The 19,802-nt window shown below is 46.9% G+C and overlaps 1 protein-coding gene across 5 annotated transcripts in view; it reads left to right on the top strand.

Moving 5' to 3' along the window:
- The window catches only part of homer2 (homer scaffold protein 2), a 140,238-nt gene that overhangs the window by 109,316 nt on the left and 11,120 nt on the right, over positions 1 to 19,802 (top strand). For all 5 annotated transcript variants that reach the window (XM_090223194.1, XM_090223192.1, XM_090223193.1 and 2 more), the window contains exons 6-8: positions 2,227 to 2,383; positions 4,045 to 4,155; positions 12,220 to 12,300. In XM_090223194.1, the coding sequence (XP_090079320.1) occupies positions 2,227 to 2,383; positions 4,045 to 4,155; positions 12,220 to 12,300 (349 nt within the window). The remainder of the gene's footprint in view (positions 1 to 2,226; positions 2,384 to 4,044; positions 4,156 to 12,219; positions 12,301 to 19,802) is intronic.

Genomic DNA, 19,802 nt, shown 5'->3' with positions numbered 1-19,802 from the left:
CTGAAAGAACCAGTCATGCACACTCTGAAAGAACCAGCCATGCACACTCTGAAAGAATCAGCCATGCACTCTGAAAGAATCAGCCATGCACACTCTGAAAGAATCAGCCATGCACTCTGAAAGAATCAGCCATGCACACTCTGAAAGAATCAGCCATGCACACTCTGAAAGAATCAGCCATGCACACTCTGAAAGAATCAGCCATGCACACTCTGAAAGAATCAGCCATGCACTCTGAAAGAATCAGCCATGCACACTCTGAAAGAATCAGCCATGCACTCTGAAAGAATCAGCCATGCACACTCTGAAAGAACCAGCCATGCACACTCTGAAAGAATCAGCCATGCACACTCTGAAAGAATCAGCCATGCACACTCTGAAAGAATCAGCCATGCACACTCTGAAAGAATCAGCCATGCACACTCTGAAAGAACCAGCCATGCACACTCTGAAAGAACCAGTCATGCACACTCTGAAAGAACCAGCCATGCACACTCTGAAAGAATCAGCCATGCACTCTGAAAGAATCAGCCATGCACACTCTGAAAGAATCAGCCATGCACTCTGAAAGAATCAGCCATGCACACTCTGAAAGAATCAGCCATGCACACTCTGAAAGAATCAGCCATGCACACTCTGAAAGAATCAGCCATGCACACTCTGAAAGAACCAGCCATGCACACTCTGAAAGAATCAGCCATGCACACTCTGAAAGAACCAGCCATGCACTCTGAAAGAACCAGCCATGCACACTGACAGAACCAGCCATGCACACTGAAAGAACCAGCCATGCACACTGAAAGAACCAGCCATGCACTCTGAAAGAATCAGCCATGCACTCTGAAAGAATCAGCCATGCACACTCTGAAAGAATCAGCCATGCACACTCTGAAAGAATCAGCCATGCACACTCTGAAAGAACCAGCCATGCACTCTGAAAGAACCAGCCATGCACTCTGAAAGAATCAGCCATGCACACTCTGAAAGAACCAGTCATGCACTCTGAAAGAATCAGCCATGCACTCTGAAAGAATCAGCCATGCACTCTGAAAGAACCAACCATGCACACTCTGAAAGAACCAGCCATGCACTCTGAAAGAATCAGCCATGCACTCTGAAAGAATCAGCCATGCACACTCTGAAAGAATCAGCCATGCACTCTGAAAGAATCAGCCATGCACACTCTGAAAGAATCAGCCATGCACTCTGAAAGAATCAGCCATGCACACTCTGAAAGAACCAGCCATGCACACTCTGAAAGAATCAGCCATGCACACTCTGAAAGAATCAGCCATGCACACTCTGAAAGAATCAGCCATGCACACTCTGAAAGAACCAGCCATGCACTCTGAAAGAACCAGCCATGCACACTCTGAAAGAACCAGTCATGCACACTCTGAAAGAACCAGCCATGCACACTCTGAAAGAATCAGCCATGCACTCTGAAAGAATCAGCCATGCACACTCTGAAAGAATCAGCCATGCACTCTGAAAGAATCAGCCATGCACACTCTGAAAGAATCAGCCATGCACACTCTGAAAGAATCAGCCATGCACACTCTGAAAGAATCAGCCATGCACACTCTGAAAGAATCAGCCATGCACACTCTGAAAGAACCAGCCATGCACACTCTGAAAGAATCAGCCATGCACACTCTGAAAGAACCAGCCATGCACTCTGAAAGAACCAGCCATGCACTCTGAAAGAACCAGCCATGCACACTCTGAAAGAATCAGCCATGCACACTCTGAAAGAACCAGCCATGCACACTGAAAGAACCAGTCATGCACACTCTGAAAGAACCAGTCATGTACACTGAAAGAATCAGCCATGCACACTGAAAGAACCAGCCATGTACACTGACAGAACCAGCCATGCACTCTGAAAGAACCATGCGACTTCTTTATATGCATATTGGTAGGTTTTGACCCTAAATTACTTTGAAAACATTAATCTATCTCTCCTCCCACTCTCTCTCCCTCTCTTCTCTTCTCCCTCCCTCTCCATCTCTCTCTCTGCCTCTCTCTTCTCTTCTCTCTCCATCTCTCTCTCTCTCTTCTCTCTCTCTCTCTTCTCGATCTCTTTCTTCTCTTTCTCTCTCTCTCTCTCCTCTCTCTCTTCTCTTCTCTCTCTTCTCCCTCTCTCTTCTCCCTCTCTCTCTTTCTTCTCTTTCTCTCTCTCTCTTCTCTTCTCTCTCTCTTCTCTTTCTCTCTCTCTCCCCCCAGTAACACCAATGCTAAGAAGTTGGAGACAGAACTCCAGACTCTACGGGACAGTAATGCTCGGCTAGTAGACGCGCTAACTGAGTCCTCCGCTAACGTAGAGATCTGGAAGAAACAACTCAACACCTGCAAGGAGGAGAGCGACACGCTGAGGGAAAAGGTACTATAGAGGAGCCTACGTAGAGCTGTCTATATAGACACTATAGAGGAGCCTACGTAGAGCTGTCTATATAGATACTATAGAGGAGCCTACGTAGAGCTGTCTATATAGACACTATAGAGGAACCTACGTAGAGCTGTCTATATAGACACTATAGAGGGACCTACGTAGAGCTGTCTATATAGACACTATAGAGGACCCTACGTAGAGCTGTCTATATAGACACTATAGAGGACCCTACGTAGAGCTGTCTATATAGACACTATAGAGGACCCTACGTAGAGCTGTCTATATAGACACTATAGAGGACCCTACGTAGAGCTGTCTATATAGACACTATAGAGGACCCTACGTAGAGCTGTCTATATAGGGACACTATAGAGGACCCTACGTAGAGCTGTCTATATAGGGACACTATAGAGGACTCTACGTAGAGCTGTCTATATAGGGACACTATAGAGGACTCTACATAGAGCTATCTACGTAGACACTATAGAGGACCCTACATAGACTATATAGAGAACCCTACATAGAGCTATCTATAGACACTATAGAGGACCCTACGTAGAGCTGTCTATATAGACACTATAGAGGACCCTACGTAGAGCTGTCTATATAGGGACACTATAGAGGACCCTACGTAGAGCTGTCTATATAGGGACACTATAGAGGACTCTACGTAGAGCTGTCTATATAGGGACACTATAGAGGACTCTACATAGCTCTATCTACATAGCTCTATGTAGGGTCCTCTATAGTGTGTCTATGTAGATAGCTCTATGTAGGGTCCTCTATAGTGTGTCTATGTAGATAGCTCTATGTAGGGTCCTCTATAGTGTGTCTATGTAGATAGCTCTATGTAGGGTCCTCTATAGTGTGTCTCTGTAGATAGCTCTATGTAGGGTCCTCTATAGTGTCTATCTACATAGTCACCCTATAGAGGACCCTACATAGAGCTATTTATATAGCTGTCTAGAGACAAATTGTAGTAAGGGGTTGAGAACCATGAGCCTCCCAGGTTTTGTATTGAAGTCAATGTAGCCAGAGGAGGATAGAAGCTAGCTGTCCTCCGGCTACACCATGGTGCTACTCTACAGAGTGCTGTTGAGACTACTGTAGAAAATAGTGTGTTTTAATCAGTTATTTGGTGACCTGAATATATTTACTATAGTTTTATCTAAAAAGGATAATGTTTTGTAATGTTTTACTAATTTTATTTGTATGAAATTCACTGAGTAGGATGAGGAGCCTCCACTGATATACACATCAATCCAGAAAATGATCCTGCTGATATCAGGGGAGGGTTCTAAGAGTTCCTAACAAGGGTCTCTCCTCCTGCTCCTCTCTCTCCTCCTGCTCCTCTCTCTCCTCCTGCTCCTCTCGCTCCTCCTGCTCCTCCTCCTCTTCTCTCCACCACTTGCTCCTCTCTCTCCTCCTACTCCTCCTCCTCCTCTCCTCCTCCTCTCTCCACCACTTGCTCCTCTCTCTCCTCCTGCTCCTCTCTCCTCCTACTCTCTCTCTCTGCTCCTCCTCCTCCTCTCTCTCCTCCTCCTCCTCTCTCCACCACTTGCTCCTCTCTCTCCTCCTGCTCCTCTCTCTTCTTGCTCCTCTCTCTCCTCCTCCTCCGCTCTCCTCCTGCTCTATATCTCTCTCTCCTGTAGATAGCAGAGTTGGAGTCTCAGTGTGAAAAGGCCAACGTGGAGAAGGAGAGGAACTCTAAGCTGACTGTACGAGTTCAGGAGCTGGAGACGGAGCTGCAGGACAAGGAACAGGTGGACACACACACACACACAGGATCACTTATGCGCTCACACACACAAAACTCCTACAGACACACACACAGTCTCATATGACTAGCCTGTAGTTTTGCTGACAGACTATATGCAAATATAACCCCATTATCCCTAAGGGACATGTTATCTCTCTCTCCCCCTCTGCCTGTCTCTCTCCCCCTCTGTCTGTCTCTCTCCCCCTCTGCCTGTCTCTCTCCCCCTCTGCCTGTCTCTCTCCCCCTCTGCCTGTCTCTCTCCCCCTCTACCTGTCACTTTCCCCCTCTACCTGTCACTCTCCCCCTCTACCTGTCACTCTCCCCCTCTACCTGTCACTCTCCCCCTCTACCTGTCTTTCCCCCTCTACCTATCTCTTTCCCACTCTCTCTCTCCACCTGTCTCTTTCCCCCTCTACCTGTCTCTCCCCCTCTACCTATCTCTTTCCCACTCTCTCTCTCCCCCTCTCTCTACCCCTCCTCTCTACCTGTCTCTTTCCCCCTCTCTCTCTCTCCCCCTCTCTCTCTCCCCCTCTACCTGTCTCTCCCCCTCTACCTGTCTCTTTCCCCCTCTCTCTTTCCCCCTCTCTCTCCCCCTCTACCTGTCTCTTTTCCCCTCTCTCTCTCTCTCTCTTCCCCCTCTACCTCTCTCTCCCCCTCTACCTGTCTCTTTCCCCCTCTACCTCTCCCCCCTCTCTCTCTCCCTCTCTACCTATCTATTTCCCACTCTCTCTCTCCACCCCTCCTCTCTGTCTTTCTCCCCCTCTACCTGTCTCTCTCCCCCTCTACCTGTCTCTCTCCCCCCTCTCTCTCTCCCCCTCTACCTGTCTCTTTCCCCCTCTACCTCTCTCCCCCCTCTCTCTCTCTCCCCCTCTACCTGTCTCTTTCCCCCTCTACCTGTCTCTTTCCCCCTCTACCTGTCTCTTTCCCCCTCTACCTGTCTCTTTCCCACTCTCTCTTTCTCCCTCTCTACCTGTCTCTCTCCCCCTCTACCTGTCTCTCTCCCCCTCTACTTGTCTCTCTCCCCCTCTACCTGTCTCTCTCCCCCTCTACCTGTCTCTTTCCCCCTCTACCTGTCTCTCCCCCTCTACATGTCTCTTTCCCCCTCTACCTGTCTCTCCCTCTCTACCTATCTCTTTCCCACTCTCTCTCTCCCCCCCTCTCTCTCCCTCTCTACCTATCTCTTTCCCACTCTCTCTCTCCCCCTCTCTCTCCACCCCTCCTCTCTACCTTTCTCTGTCCCTAAGGAGGGGATTATTATCCAATAGAAGGTGGATATTGTTGTGGGACCTTTGATGTCAGAACAATTTTCTGCTGAAGTATTACTCTCTCTCTTCCTCCGCTCTCTCTCTCTCAGCTCTCAGCTCTCTCTCTCGGCTCTCAGCTCTCTCGCTCTCTCAGCTCTCTCAGCTCTCTCTCAGCTCTCTCTCAGCTCTCTCTCAGCTCTCTCTCAGCTCTCTCTCTCTCTCTCAGCTGTCTCTCTCTCTCTCCCTCTCAGCTGTCTCTCTCTCTCTCCCTCAGCTCTCTCAGCTCTCTCTCAGCTCTCTCTCAGCTCTCTCTCAGCTCTCAAATCAATTTCAGTTCAAAGGAATTTATTGGCATGAGAAACATTTCCATTTCCACAGCATGTGAAATAAACTCTCTCTCTCCTCTCTCTCTCTCCTCTCTCTGTGTGTAATGTCACATCAATACCAAGTATCCATCAGTTTATAGGTCTTCTTCTTGTTGAAGAACACTCAGAGAAAAGGGGGAAAAATGTGTATTATTCCTAATATTTCCTGCGTATAGAAAATGTCTCTGGTAGTGTCAGCTCTGACTCTATACCCCGTGTTATATCAGACCATGTTAATAATGTTACTGTAGTCAGTCTAAATTATACCAGGAACCCCAGGCACTGGGTCTGACTCTATACCCGGTCATTCTACATGATACCAGGAACCCCAGGCATTGGGTCTGACTCTATACCCGGTCATTCTACATGATACCAGGAACCCCAGGCACTGGGTCTGACTCTATACCTGGTGTTATATCAGACCATGTTAATGTTACTGTAGTCATTCTAAATGATACCAGGAACCCCAGGCACTGGGTCTGACTCTATACCCGGTCATTCTACATGATAAAAGGAACCCCAGGCACTGGGTCTGACTCTATACCCGGTCATTCTAAATGATACCAGGAACCCCCAGGCACTGGGTCTGACTCTATACCCGGTCATTCTAAATGATACCAGGAACCCCAGGCACTGGGTCTGACTCTATACCCGGTCATTCTACATGATACCAGGAACCCCAGGCACTGGGTCTGACTCTATACCCGGTCGTGTTATATCAGACCATGTTAATAATGTTACTGTAGTCATTCTACATGATACCAGGAACCCCAGGCACTGGGTCTGACTCTATACCTGGTCATTCTAAATGATACCAGGAACCCCAGGCACTGGGTCTGACTCTATACCCGGTCATTCTACATGATACCAGGAACCCCAGGCAATGGGTCTGACTCTATACCCGGTCATTCTACATGATACCAGGAACCCCAGGCACTGGGTCTGACTCTATACCTGGTGTTATATCAGACCATGTTAATGTTATTGTAGTCATTCTAAATGATACCAGGAACCCCAGGCACTGGGTCTGACTCTATACCCGGTCATTCTAAATGATACCAGGAACCCCAGGCACTGGGTCTGACTCTATACCCGGTCATTCTAAATGATACCAGGAACCCCAGGCACTGGGTCTGACTCTATACCCGGTCATTCTAAATGATACCAGGAACCCCAGGCACTGGGTCTGACTCTATACCCGGTCATTCTACATGATACCAGGAACCCCAGGCACTGGGTCTGACTCTATACCCGGTCATTCTAAATGATACCAGGAACCCCAGGCACTGGGTCTGACTCTATACCCGGTCATTCTACATGATACCAGGAACCCCAGGCACTGGGTCTGACTCTATACCCGGTCATTCTAAATGATACCAGGAACCCCAGGCACTGGGTCTGACTCTATACCCGGTCATTCTACATGATACCAGGAACCCCAGGCACTGGGTCTGACTCTATACCCGGTCGTGTTATATCAGACCATGTTAATAATGTTACTGTAGTCATTCTACATGATACCAGGAACCCCAGGCACTGGGTCTGACTCTATACCCGGTCATTCTAAATGATACCAGGAACCCCAGGCACTGGGTCTGCCAGTAACATCGTCCCCATGTCACTTCTGACCAGCTGCCAAGCAACTGCGGCCCCAAGATGGCTGGTTTCTACGCACCCTGACAGTCATTCCAGTTCGTCCCAATGGGGCTTTGAGCCGGCATGGCCGCGGTGATGGATCAATACTGATTCTGCCTGCAGACACATTTCATTAGCTGGAACCATGTTTCCATCCACAGTTATGCCAGTAAAGAGTCACACTGTATATAAAACGCTGTGATGGAAATAGGACCTTTTGGGGAACGATTTGTATAAATGCAGACAAATAATTTGTTCATTGGATCTTTTAGGTGGGATCTTTCTGTGTCTATAAAATGAATGGAGGTGGAAACGCCTTTATAGAATAACCATCAGAATAACCATCAGAATAACCATCATAATAACCATCATAATAAAATAATAACCATCAGAATAACCATCATAATAATAATAACCATAATAACCATCATAATAATAATAACCATCAGAATAATAATAACCATCAGAATAACCATCAGAATAACCATCATAATAACCATCAGAATAATAATAACCATCAGAATAACCATCAGAATAACCATCATAATAACCATCATAATAACATCATAATAAAATAATAACCATCATAATAACCATCATAATAACCATCAGAATAACCATCAGAATAACCATCAGAATAACCATCAGGATAACCATCAGGATAACCATCAGAATAACCATCATAATAACATCAGAATAACCATCAGAATAACCATCATAATAACCATCAGAATAACCATCAGAATAACCATCAGAATAACCATCAGAATAACCATCAGGATAACCATCAGGATAACCATCAGAATAACCATCATAATAACATCAGAATAACCATCAGAATAATAATAACCATCAGAATAACCATCAGAATAACCATCATAATAACCATCATAATAACCATCATAATAACCATCATAATAACCATCAGAATAACCATCATAATAACCATCAGAATAAAATAAGAACCATCAGAATAACCATCATAATAACCATCATAATAACCATCAGAATAACCATCAGAATAACCATCAGAATAACCATCATAATAACCATCATAATAACCATCAGAATAAAATAATAACCATCAGAATAACCATCAGAATAACCATCAGAATAACCATCAGAATAATAATAACCATCAGAATAACCATCAGAATAACCATCATAATAACCATCAGAATAACCATCAGAATAACCATCATAATAACCATCAGAATAACCATCAGAATAACCATCAGAATAACCATAATAATAATAACCATCATAATAAAATAATAACCATCATTTTGAAGTAAACTTGGGAGTCTCACGCCGCGATATGGTGTGTGGTCCTCCCACTACGACCCGGGAAACGGCACAGTTTATTAGGCTACAGATTAAATGACTTCACAGTTTACTAGACTACAGATTAAATGACTTCACAGTTTACTAGACTACAGATTAAATGACTTCACAGTTTATTAGACTACAGATTAAATGACTTCACAGTTTACTAGACTACAGATTAAATGACTTCACAGTTTATTAGGCTACAGATGAAATGACTTCACAGTTTACTAGGCTACAGATTAAATGACTTGCAGCATGATGAATTTCACAGGTTGGTGACAGTAGACAGTGATGGTTCTTTCCAATAAATATTGAGGGTAAGATGATGGTTGATGCTTTGTCATTGCAGTTTCACAAATAAAAAATATTCTGTCTCTTCTCCATAATAACGTCATCATGTAGACTAGCCTCCCTGTATCTGCCTGCTATTGGCTGCGACATGGAAATGTTTAGGTTGCACTACTGATCTTTATCGGCACCAAGTCAGTTTGCTGGGAAAAATGTGCATATTTTCATTATTAATGTTCTCATGAAAACATGTCACCAAATGGATGGAAACTGCTCTTTCTACCCCCCCCCCCCCCCTCCCCCAGACCTGTCTGGTTTCTCTCCCACTCCCTGCCCCGGATCCCTCTAATCTCCCACTCTAGAGCTGATGGTCTGTCTGGTTTCTGTCTCTTGGTCACTCCCTCTCTTGTTCTTGCTCTTTCTCTCCACCCTACTCTCTCTCTCTCTCTCATCCTCTCTCTCTCTCTCTCTCTCTCCACCCTACTCTCTCTCTCTCTCTCTCTCCACCCTACTCTCTATCTCTCTCTCTCTCTCGCTCTGTCTCCCTCCCTCTTGCTCTCTCTGTCTGTCTCTGTCTCTCTGTCTCCCTCCCTCTTGCTCTCTCTCTCTCTCTCTCTCTCTCTCTCTCTCTCTCTCTCTTCAAAATCAAATCAAATCAAATGTATTTATATAGCCCTTCGTACATCAGCTGATATCTCAAAGTGCTGTACAGAAACCCAGCCTAAAACCCCAAACAGCAAGCAATGTAGGTGTAGAAGCACGGTGGCTAGGAAAAACTCCCTAGAAAGGCCAAAACCTAGAGAGGAACCAGGCTATGTGGGGTGGCCAGTCCTCTTCTGGCTGTGCCGGGTGGAGATTATAACAGAACATGGCCATGCTCTCTCCCTCTGTCTCCCTCTCTCTCTCCCTCAGCATGTTTCCCTGACATGCTCTAGACAGGGGGTTTATTCAGCCGTGTGTGTGACTATTAGAAACCTATTGGTTTGGGCAGTGAATCACCCTGACAAAGACTTTAAAGCTGAAACCAGTTTTGATTTACACCTTGGATTTACTTCCTTCTGTTGATCCTGTTTTCATCATCGTTTCATGAACCCTGGTTGAACTGAGAGGTACAGCGAATGACAGAGAGACGGCGACGGAGCCTGTCTGATGCACACACACACACACACACACACACACACACACACACACACACACACACACACACACACACACACACACACACACAGCCCAGGTGCTTTTGCTGTAATTGGGTCCTTTCCTCTGTGTCCTGCTGGGTCAGATGAACAGTCTGACAGATCAGACTCCTGCTAAGTGGTCTCCTCTCTCTCTCTCTCTCTGAATGGAGAGATGATTATGCTAACCAGGAGTGGCTGTGATGATGTCTCTAGGGTGGTGTAGTTCCTCTCTCTCTCTCTCTCTGAATGGAGAGAAGATTATACTAACCAGGAGTGGCTGTGATGATGTCTCTAGGGTGGTGTAGTTCCTCTCTCTCTCTCTCTGAATGGAGAGATGATTATGCTAACTAGGAGTGGCTGTGATGATGTCTCTAGGGTGGTGTAGTTCCTCTCTCTCTCTCTCTGAATGGAGAGATGATTATGCTAACCAGGAGTGGCTGTGATGATGTCTCTAGGGTGGTGTAGTACCTCTCTCTCTCTCTGAATGGAGAGATGATTATGCTAACCAGGAGTGGCTGTAATGATGTCTCTAGGGTGGTGTAGGTCCTCTCTCTCTCTCTCTCTCTCTCTCTCTGAATGGAGAGATGATTATGCTAACCAGGAGTGGCTGTGATGATGTCTCTAGGGTGGTGTAGTGCCTCTCTCTCTCTCTCTCTGAATGGAGAGATGATTAACCAGGAGTGACTGTGATGATGTCTCTAGGGTGGTGTCATCCTGTAAAGACAGGAGATGACATCATGATTACTCTGAGAAATAATATGTAATCTTCACGGCTAGTTTAGAAGCATCATGATAGTCTGTAATCTTCACAGCTCATTTAGAAGCATCGTGATAGTCTGTAATCTTCACAGCTAGTTTAGAAGCATCATGATAGTCTGTAATCTTCACGGCTAGTTTAGAAGCATCACACTTCTGTAATCTATAATTTAGCCCAAACAACTACCCTACTGTATTTATTTATTTTGCTCCTTTGCACCCCATTATTTTTATTTCTACTTTGCACATTCTTCCACTGCAAATCTACCATTCCAGTGTTTTACTTGCTATATTGTATTTACTTTGCCACCATGGCCTTTTTTTTGCCTTTTCCTCCCTTATCTCACCTCATTTGCTCACATCGTATATAGACTTATTTTTCTACTGTATTATTGACTGTATGTTTGTTTAACTGTTGTTTGTGTTGCGCTGCTTTGCTTTATCTTGGCCAGGTCGGGTGGCGGAGGCAGGGGGGTCGGGTGGCGGAGGCAGGGGGGTCGGGTGGCGGAGGCAGGGGGGTCGGGTGGCGGAGGCAGGGGGGTCGGGTGGCGGAGGCAGGGGGGTGGAGGGCTGAGACGGGGTGGAGGGGTTGGGGGTACAGTAGAACTGTTGAGGACTGAGGTACAGTAGGACTGATGAGGACTGAGGTACAGTAGGACTGATGAGGACTGAGGTACAGTAGGACTGATGAGGACTGAGGTACAGGAGGACTGAGGTACAGGAGGACTGATGAGGACTGAGGTACAGGAGGACTGATGAGGACTGAGGTACAGGAGGACTGAGGAGGACTGAGGTACAGTAGGACTGATGAGGAGTGAGGTACAGTAGGACTGATGAGGAGTGAGGTACAGTAGGACTGATGAGGAGTGAGGTACAGTAGGACGGAGGTACAGGAGGACTGATGAGGACTGAGGTACAGGAGGTCTGATGAGGACTGAGGTACAGTAGGACTGATGAGGACTGAGGTACAGGAGGTCTGATGAGGACTGAGGTACAGGAGGACTGATGAGGACTGAGGTACAGTAGGACTGATGAGGACTGAGGTACAGGAGGTCTGATGAGGACTGAGGTACAGGAGGACTGATGAGGACTGAGGTACAGGAGGACTGATGAGGAAAGGTACAGTAGGACTGATGAGGACTGAGGTACAGGAGGTCTGATGAGGACTGAGGTACAGGAGGACTGATGAGGACTGAGGTACAGGAGGACTGATGCGGACTGAGGTACAGTAGGACTGACGAGGATATTAATATGTGATGTGTGTTCCTTCCAGGAACTGGAGAACCTGAGGAAGCAAGCAGAGATCATCCCTCAACTCATGGCAGAGTGTGAGAGCATCACAGAGAAACTACAGGTACTTGAAGCCTAACCCATACACCCTAAACACTAACCCCTCAACTCATGGCAGAGTGTGAGCGCATCACAGAGAAACTACAGGCACTTGAAGCCAATAAGCTGGAACTGTGAGTCTCTCTCACTCACTCGCTCACTCGCTCACTCTCTCACTCTCTCACTCTCTCACTCTCTCTCTCTCTCTCTCTCTCACTCTCACTCTCACACACACACACACACACACACACACACACACACACACACACACACACACACACACACACACACACACACACACACACACACACACACACACACACACACACACACACAGACAGCAGATCCAGATTGTTCCATTACATTATACACACACACACCTCTTGTTTGTTGTCAGTGTTCATTGAGTCTCTAACAGTTATTGTTACTGGGTTTATTCTGAATATTCCACATGGTTCTGTATGAATAACAGGTCCATTCGTGTTCTATTTACAACTATGATGAGGATGCTGTATATCATGTTCAATGGTTGCTATGATCCACACTGTTATTAACATGTTGTATTGTCTCCTAGAGAATAGACTGGAGTGGAGAGTTACATTCTCAACAATGGAGACTAGTTGGATCACAGTTCTGTTGAATCACAGTTCTATTTGAATCACAGTTCTGTTGAATCACAGTTCTGTTGGATCACAGTTCCATTTGAATCACAGTTCTGTTGAATCACAGTTCTGTTGGATCACAGTTCTATTGGATCACAGTTCTGTTGGATCACAGTTCTATTTGAATCACAGTTCTGTTGGATCACAGTTCTGTTGGATCACAGTTCTATTTGAATCACAGTTCTGTTGAATCACAGTTCTGTTGGATCACAGTTCCATTTGAATCACAGTTCTGTTGAATCACAGTTCTGTTGGATCACAGTTCTATTGGATCACAGTTCTGTTGGATCACAGTTCTATTGGATCACAGTTCTGTTGGATCACAGTTCTGTTGGATCACAGTTCCGTTGGATCACAGTTCCATTTGAATCACAGTTCCATTTGAATCACAGTTCTATTTGAATCACAGTTCTATTTGAATCACAGTTCTATTGAATCACAGTTCCATTTGAATCACAGTTCTATTGAATCACAGTTCTATTGAATCACAGTTCTATTGAATCACAGTTCTATTTGAATCACAGTTCTATTTGAATCACAGTTCTGTTTGAATCACAGTTCTATTGAATCACAGTTCTATTTGAATCACAGTTCTGTTTGAATCACAGTTCTATTTGAATCACAGTTCTATTTGAATCACAGTTCTATTGAATCACAGTTCTATTTGAATCACAGTTCTATTTGAATCACAGTTCTATTTGAATCACAGTTCTATTTGAATCACAGTTCTATTGAATCACAGTCCTATTGAATCACAGTCCTATTTGAATCACAGTTCTGTTTGAATCACAGTTCTATTGAATCACAGTTCTGTTTGAATCACAGTTCTATTTGAATCACAGTTCTATTTGAATCACAGTTCTGTTTGAATCACAGTTCTATTTGAATCACAGTTCTATTTGAATCACAGTTCTATTGAATCACAGTTCTATTTGAATCACAGTTCTATTTGAATCACAGTTCTATTTGAATCACAGTTCTATTTGAATCACAGTTCTATTGAATCACAGTCCTATTGAATCACAGTCCTATTTGAATCACAGTTCTGTTTGAATCACAGTTCTATTGAATCACAGTTCTATTTGAATCACAGTTCTGTTTGAATCACAGTTCTATTTGAATCACAGTTCTATTTGAATCACAGTTCTATTGAATCACAGTTCTATTGAATCACAGTTCTATTTGAATCACAGTTCTATTTGAATCACAGTTCTATTTGAATCACAGTTCTATTGAATCACAGTCCTATTGAATCACAGTTCTATTGAATCACAGTATTGTAATTACAGATCTCTCCTCTTGAATATGAAGAACATTCTTCTCATAAAGACATGGGATGCAACCCAAATGGCAACCTATTCCCTTTATAGTTTTATATAGTATTGGGGCGGCAGGGTAGGCTAGTGGTTAGAGTGGAGGGGCGGCAGGGTAGACTAATGGTTAGAGTGGAGGGGCGGCAGGGTAGCCTAGTGGTTAGAGTGGAGGGGCGGCAGGGTAGCCTAGTGGTTAGAGTGGAGGGGCTGCAGGGTAGGCTAGTGGTTAGAGTGGAGGGGCGGCAGGGTAGGCTAGTGGTTAGAGTGGAGGGGCGGCAGGGTAGGCTAGTGGTTAGAGTGGAGGGGCGGCAGGGTAGGCTAGTGGTTAGAGTGGAGGGGCGGCAGGGTAGCCTAGTGGTTAGAGTGGAGGGGCGGCAGGGTAGACTAATGGTTAGAGTGGAGGGGCGGCAGGGTAGGCTAGTGGTTAGAGTGGAGGGGCGGCAGGGTAGACTAATGGTTAGAGTGGAGGGGCTGCAGGGTAGCCTAGTGGTTAGAGTGGAGGGGCGGCAGGGTAGACTAATGGTTAGAGTGGAGGGGCGGCAGGGTAGCCTAGTGGTTAGAGTGGAGGGGCGGCAGGGTAGCCTAGTGGTTAGAGTGGAGGGGCGGCAGGGTAGCCTAGTGGTTAGAGTGGAGGGGCGGCAGGGTAGCCTAGTGGTTAGAGTGGAGGGGCGGCAGGGTAGCCTAATGGTTAGAGTGGAGGGGCGGCAGGGTAGCCTAGTGGTTAGAGTGGAGGGGCGGCAGGGTAGCCTAGTGGTTAGAGTGGAGGGGCGGCAGGGTAGCCTAGTGGTTAGAGTGGAGGGGCGGCAGGGTAGCCTAGTGGTTAGAGTGGAGGGGCGGCAGGGTAGCCTAGTGGTTAGAGTGGAGGGGCGGCAGGGTAGCCTAGTGGTTAGAGTGGAGGGGCGGCAGGGTAGCCTAGTGGTTAGAGTGGAGGGGCGGCAGGGTAGCCTAGTGGTTAGAGTGGAGGGGCGGCAGGGTAGCCTAGTGGTTAGAGCATTGGACTAGTAACCAGCAGGTAGCCTAGTGGTTAGAGTTGAGGGGTGGCAGGGTAGCCTAGTGGTTAGAGTGGAGGGGCGGCAGGGTAGCCTAGTGGTTAGAGTGGAGGGGCGGCAGGGTAGCCTAGTGGTTAGAGTGGAGGGGCGGCAGGGTAGCCTAGTGGTTAGAGTGGAGGGGCGGCAGGGTAGCCTAGTGGTTAGAGTGGAGGGGCGGCAGGGTAGCCTAGTGGTTAGAGCATTGGACTAGTAACCAGCAGGTAGCCTAGTGGTTAGAGTGGAGGGGCGGCAGGGTAGCCTAGTGGTTAGAGTGGAGGGGCGGCAGGGTAGCCTAGTGGTTAGAGTGGAGGGGCGGCAGGGTAGCCTAGTGGTTAGAGCATTGGACTAGTAACCAGCAGGTAGCCTAGTGGTTAGAGCATTGGACTAGTAACCAGCAGGTAGCCTAGTGGTTAGAGCATTGGACTAGTAACCAGCAGGTAGCCTAGTGGTTAGAGCATTGGACTAGTAACCGGAAGGTAGCCTAGTGGTTAGAGCATTGGACTAGTAACCAGCAGGTAGCCTAGTGGTTAGAGCATTGAACTAGTAACCAGCAGGTAGCCTAGTGGTTAGAGCATTGGACTAGTAACCAGAAGGTAGCCTAGTGGTTAGAGCATTGGACTAGTAACCAGCAGGTAGCCTAGTGGTTAGAGCATTGGACTAGTAACCAGCAGGTAGCCTAGTGGTTAGAGCATTGGACTAGTAACCAGCAGGTAGCCTAGTGGTTAGAGCATTGGACTAGTAACCAGCAGGTAGCCTAGTGGTTAGAGCATTGGACTAGTAACCAGCAGGTAGCCTAGTGGTTAGAGCATTGGACTAGTAACCAGCAGGTAGCCTAGTGGTTAGAGCATTGGACTAGTAACCAGCAGGTAGCCTAGTGGTTAGAGCATTGGACTAGTAACCAGCAGGTAGCCTAGTGGTTAGAGCATTGGACTAGTAACCAGCAGGTAGCCTAGTGGTTAGAGCATTGGACTAGTAACCGGAAGGTAGCCTAGTGGTTAGAGCATTGGACTAGTAACCGGAAGGTAGCCTAGTGGTTAGAGCATTGGACTAGTAACCGGAAGGTAGCCTAGTGGTTAGAGCATTGGACTAGTAACCGGAAGGTTGCCTAGTGGTTAGAGCGTTGGACTAGTAACCAGCAGGTAGCCTAGTGGTTAGAGCATTGGACTAGTAACCAGAAGGTAGCCTAGTGGTTAGAGCATTGGACTATTAACCGGAAGGTAGCCTAGTGGTTAGAGCATTGGACTAGTAACCGGAAGGTAGCCTAGTGGTTAGAGCATTGGACTAGTAACCGGAAGGTAGCCTAGTGGTTAGAGCATTGGACTAGTAACCGGAAGGTAGCCTAGTGGTTAGAGCATTGGACTAGTAACCGGAAGGTAGCCTAGTGGTTAGAGCGTTGGACTAGTAACCGGAAGGTTGCCTAGTGGTTAGAGTGTTGGACTAGTAACCAGCAGGTAGCCTAGTGGTTAGAGCATTGGACTAGTAACCAGAAGGTAGCCTAGTGGTTAGAGCATTGGACTAGTAACCGGAAGGTAGCCTAGTGGTTAGAGCATTGGACTAGTAACCGGAAGGTAGCCTAGTGGTTAGAGCATTGGACTAGTAACCGGAAGGTAGCCTAGTGGTTAGAGCATTGGACCAGTAACCAGCAGGTAGCCTAGTGGTTAGAGCATTGGACTAGTAACCAGCAGGTAGCCTAGTGGTTAGAGCATTGGACTAGTAACCAGCAGGTAGCCTAGTGGTTAGAGCATTGGACTAGTAACCAGCAGGTAGCCTAGTGGTTAGAGCATTGGACTAGTAACCAGCAGGTAGCCTAGTGGTTAGAGCATTGGACTAGTAACCAGCAGGTAGCCTAGTGGTTAGAGCATTGGACTAGTAACCAGCAGGTAGCCTAGTGGTTAGAGCATTGGACTAGTAACCAGCAGGTAGCCTAGTGGTTAGAGCATTGGACTAGTAACCGGAAGGTAGCCTAGTGGTTAGAGCATTGGACTAGTAACCAGCAGGTAGCCTAGTGGTTAGAGCATTGGACTAGTAACCGGAAGGTAGCCTAGTGGTTAGAGCATTGGACTAGTAACCAGCAGGTAGCCTAGTGGTTAGAGCATTGGACTAGTAACCGGAAGGTAGCCTAGTGGTTAGAGCATTGGACTAGTAACCAGCAGGTAGCCTAGTGGTTAGAGCATTGGACTAGTAACCAGCAGGTAGCCTAGTGGTTAGAGCATTGGACTAGTAACCAGCAGGTAGCCTAGTGGTTAGAGCATTGGACTAGTAACCAGAAGGTAGCCTAGTGGTTAGAGCATTGGACTAGTAACCAGCAGGTAGCCTAGTGGTTAGAGCATTGGACTAGTAACCAGCAGGTAGCCTAGTGGTTAGAGCATTGGACTAGTAACCAGCAGGTAGCCTAGTGGTTAGAGCATTGGACTAGTAACCGGAAGGTAGCCTAGTGGTTAGAGCATTGGACTAGTAACCAGCAGGTAGCCTAGTGGTTAGAGCATTGGACTAGTAACCGGAAGGTAGCCTAGTGGTTAGAGCATTGGACTAGTAACCAGCAGGTAGCCTAGTGGTTAGAGCATTGGACTAGTAACCGGAAGGTAGCCTAGTGGTTAGAGCATTGGACTAGTAACCAGCAGGTAGCCTAGTGGTTAGAGCATTGGACTAGTAACCGGAAGGTAGCCTAGTGGTTAGAGCATTGGACTAGTAACCAGCAGGTAGCCTAGTGGTTAGAGCATTGGACTAGTAACCAGCAGGTAGCCTAGTGGTTAGAGCATTGGACTAGTAACCGGAAGGTAGCCTAGTGGTTAGAGCATTGGACTAGTAACCAGCAGGTAGCCTAGTGGTTAGAGCATTGGACTAGTAACCGGAAGGTAGCCTAGTGGTTAGAGCATTGGACTAGTAACCAGCAGGTAGCCTAGTGGTTAGAGCATTGGACTAGTAACCAGCAGGTAGCCTAGTGGTTAGAGCATTGGACTAGTAACCGGAAGGTAGCCTAGTGGTTAGAGCATTGGACTAGTAACCAGCAGGTAGCCTAGTGGTTAGAGCATTGGACTAGTAACCGGAAGGTAGCCTAGTGGTTAGAGCATTGGACTAGTAACCGGAAGGTTGCCTAGTGGTTAGAGCATTGGACTAGTAACCGGAAGGTAGCCTAGTGGGTAGAGCATTGGACTAGTAACCGGAAGGTAGCCTAGTGGTTAGAGCATTGGACTAGTAACCGGAAGGTTGCAAGTTCAAACCTGAACAGGGAGTTAACCCGCTGTTCCTAGGCCGTCATTGAAAATAAGACTGTCATGCCTAGTTAAATAAACATTTTTTATAATATAAATTATAAATAAAATAGTGCACTACTTTAGTCCAGACCCCTATGGGCCGTGGTCAAAAGGAGTGCACTATAAAGGGTGCCTTAGCAGAAACAGCTGAAGATGTCAGATATTGGTAATGGCTGGATGGGAGAGATCCAATGGCATGTTGACAGATATTGGTAATGGCTGGATGGGAGAGATCCAACAGCATGTTGACAGCATGTTGACAGATATTGGTTATGGCTGGCTGGGAGAGATCCATCAGCATGTTGACAGATATTGGTTATGGCTGGCTGGGAGGGATCCAACAGCATGTTGACAGATATTGGTTATGGCTGGCTGGGAGGGATCCAACAGCATGTTGACAGATAGGAAACACCACCTGTACGTTTAACCATTTATTAGAAAAGATTACAATGCATGTCTAGGAGCTAGGACTCTGCTCCTTCAGGGTAGCTCCCTGCCAGAACCAAGCGTTCGGGCTCTGCTCCTTCAGGGTGGCTCACTGCCAGAACCAACCGTTAGGACTCTGCTCCTTCAGGGTAGCTCACTGCCAGAACCAAGCATTAGGACTCTGCTCCTTCAGGGTAGCTCACTGCCAGAACCAAGCGTTAGGAGTTAGGACTCTGCTCCTTCAGGGTAGCTCACTGCCAGAACCAAGCGTTAGCACTCTGCCAGAACCAAGCGTTAGGAGTTAGGACTCTGCTCCTTCAGGGCAGCTCACTGCCAGAACCAAGCGTTAGGACTGCTCCTTCAGGGTAGCTCACTGCCAGAACCAAACGTTAGGACTCTGCTCCTTCAGGGTAGCTCACTGCCAGAACCAAGCATTAGGATTCTGCTCCTTCAGGGTAGCTCACTGCCAGAACCAAGCGTTAGGATTCTGCTCCTTCAGGTTAGCTCACTGCCAGAACCAAGCATTAGGATTCTGCTCCTTCAGGTTAACTCACTGCCGGAACCAAACGTTAGGAGTTAGGACTCTGCTCCTTCAGGGTAGCTCACTGCCAGAACCAAGCATTAGGATTCTGCTCCTTCAGGGTAGCTCACTGCCAGAACCAAGCGTTAGGAGCTAGGACTCTGCTCCTTCAGGGTAGCTCACTGCCAGAACCAAGAGTTAGGAGCTAGGACTCTGCTCCTTCAGGGTAGCTCACTGCCAGAACCAAGCGTTAGGAGTTAGGACTCTGCTCCTTCAGGGCAGCTCACTGCCAGAACCAAGCGTTAGGACTCTGCTCCTTCAGGG

This window comes from Oncorhynchus mykiss, chromosome 26 (assembly GCF_057628025.1).
Source record: "Oncorhynchus mykiss isolate SJ-2025 chromosome 26, ASM5762802v1, whole genome shotgun sequence".
Classification (NCBI taxonomy): domain Eukaryota; kingdom Metazoa; phylum Chordata; class Actinopteri; order Salmoniformes; family Salmonidae; genus Oncorhynchus; species Oncorhynchus mykiss.
The sequence above is the reverse complement of the archived record's forward strand: the minus strand, read 5'-3'. Positions and strand labels throughout refer to the sequence as shown.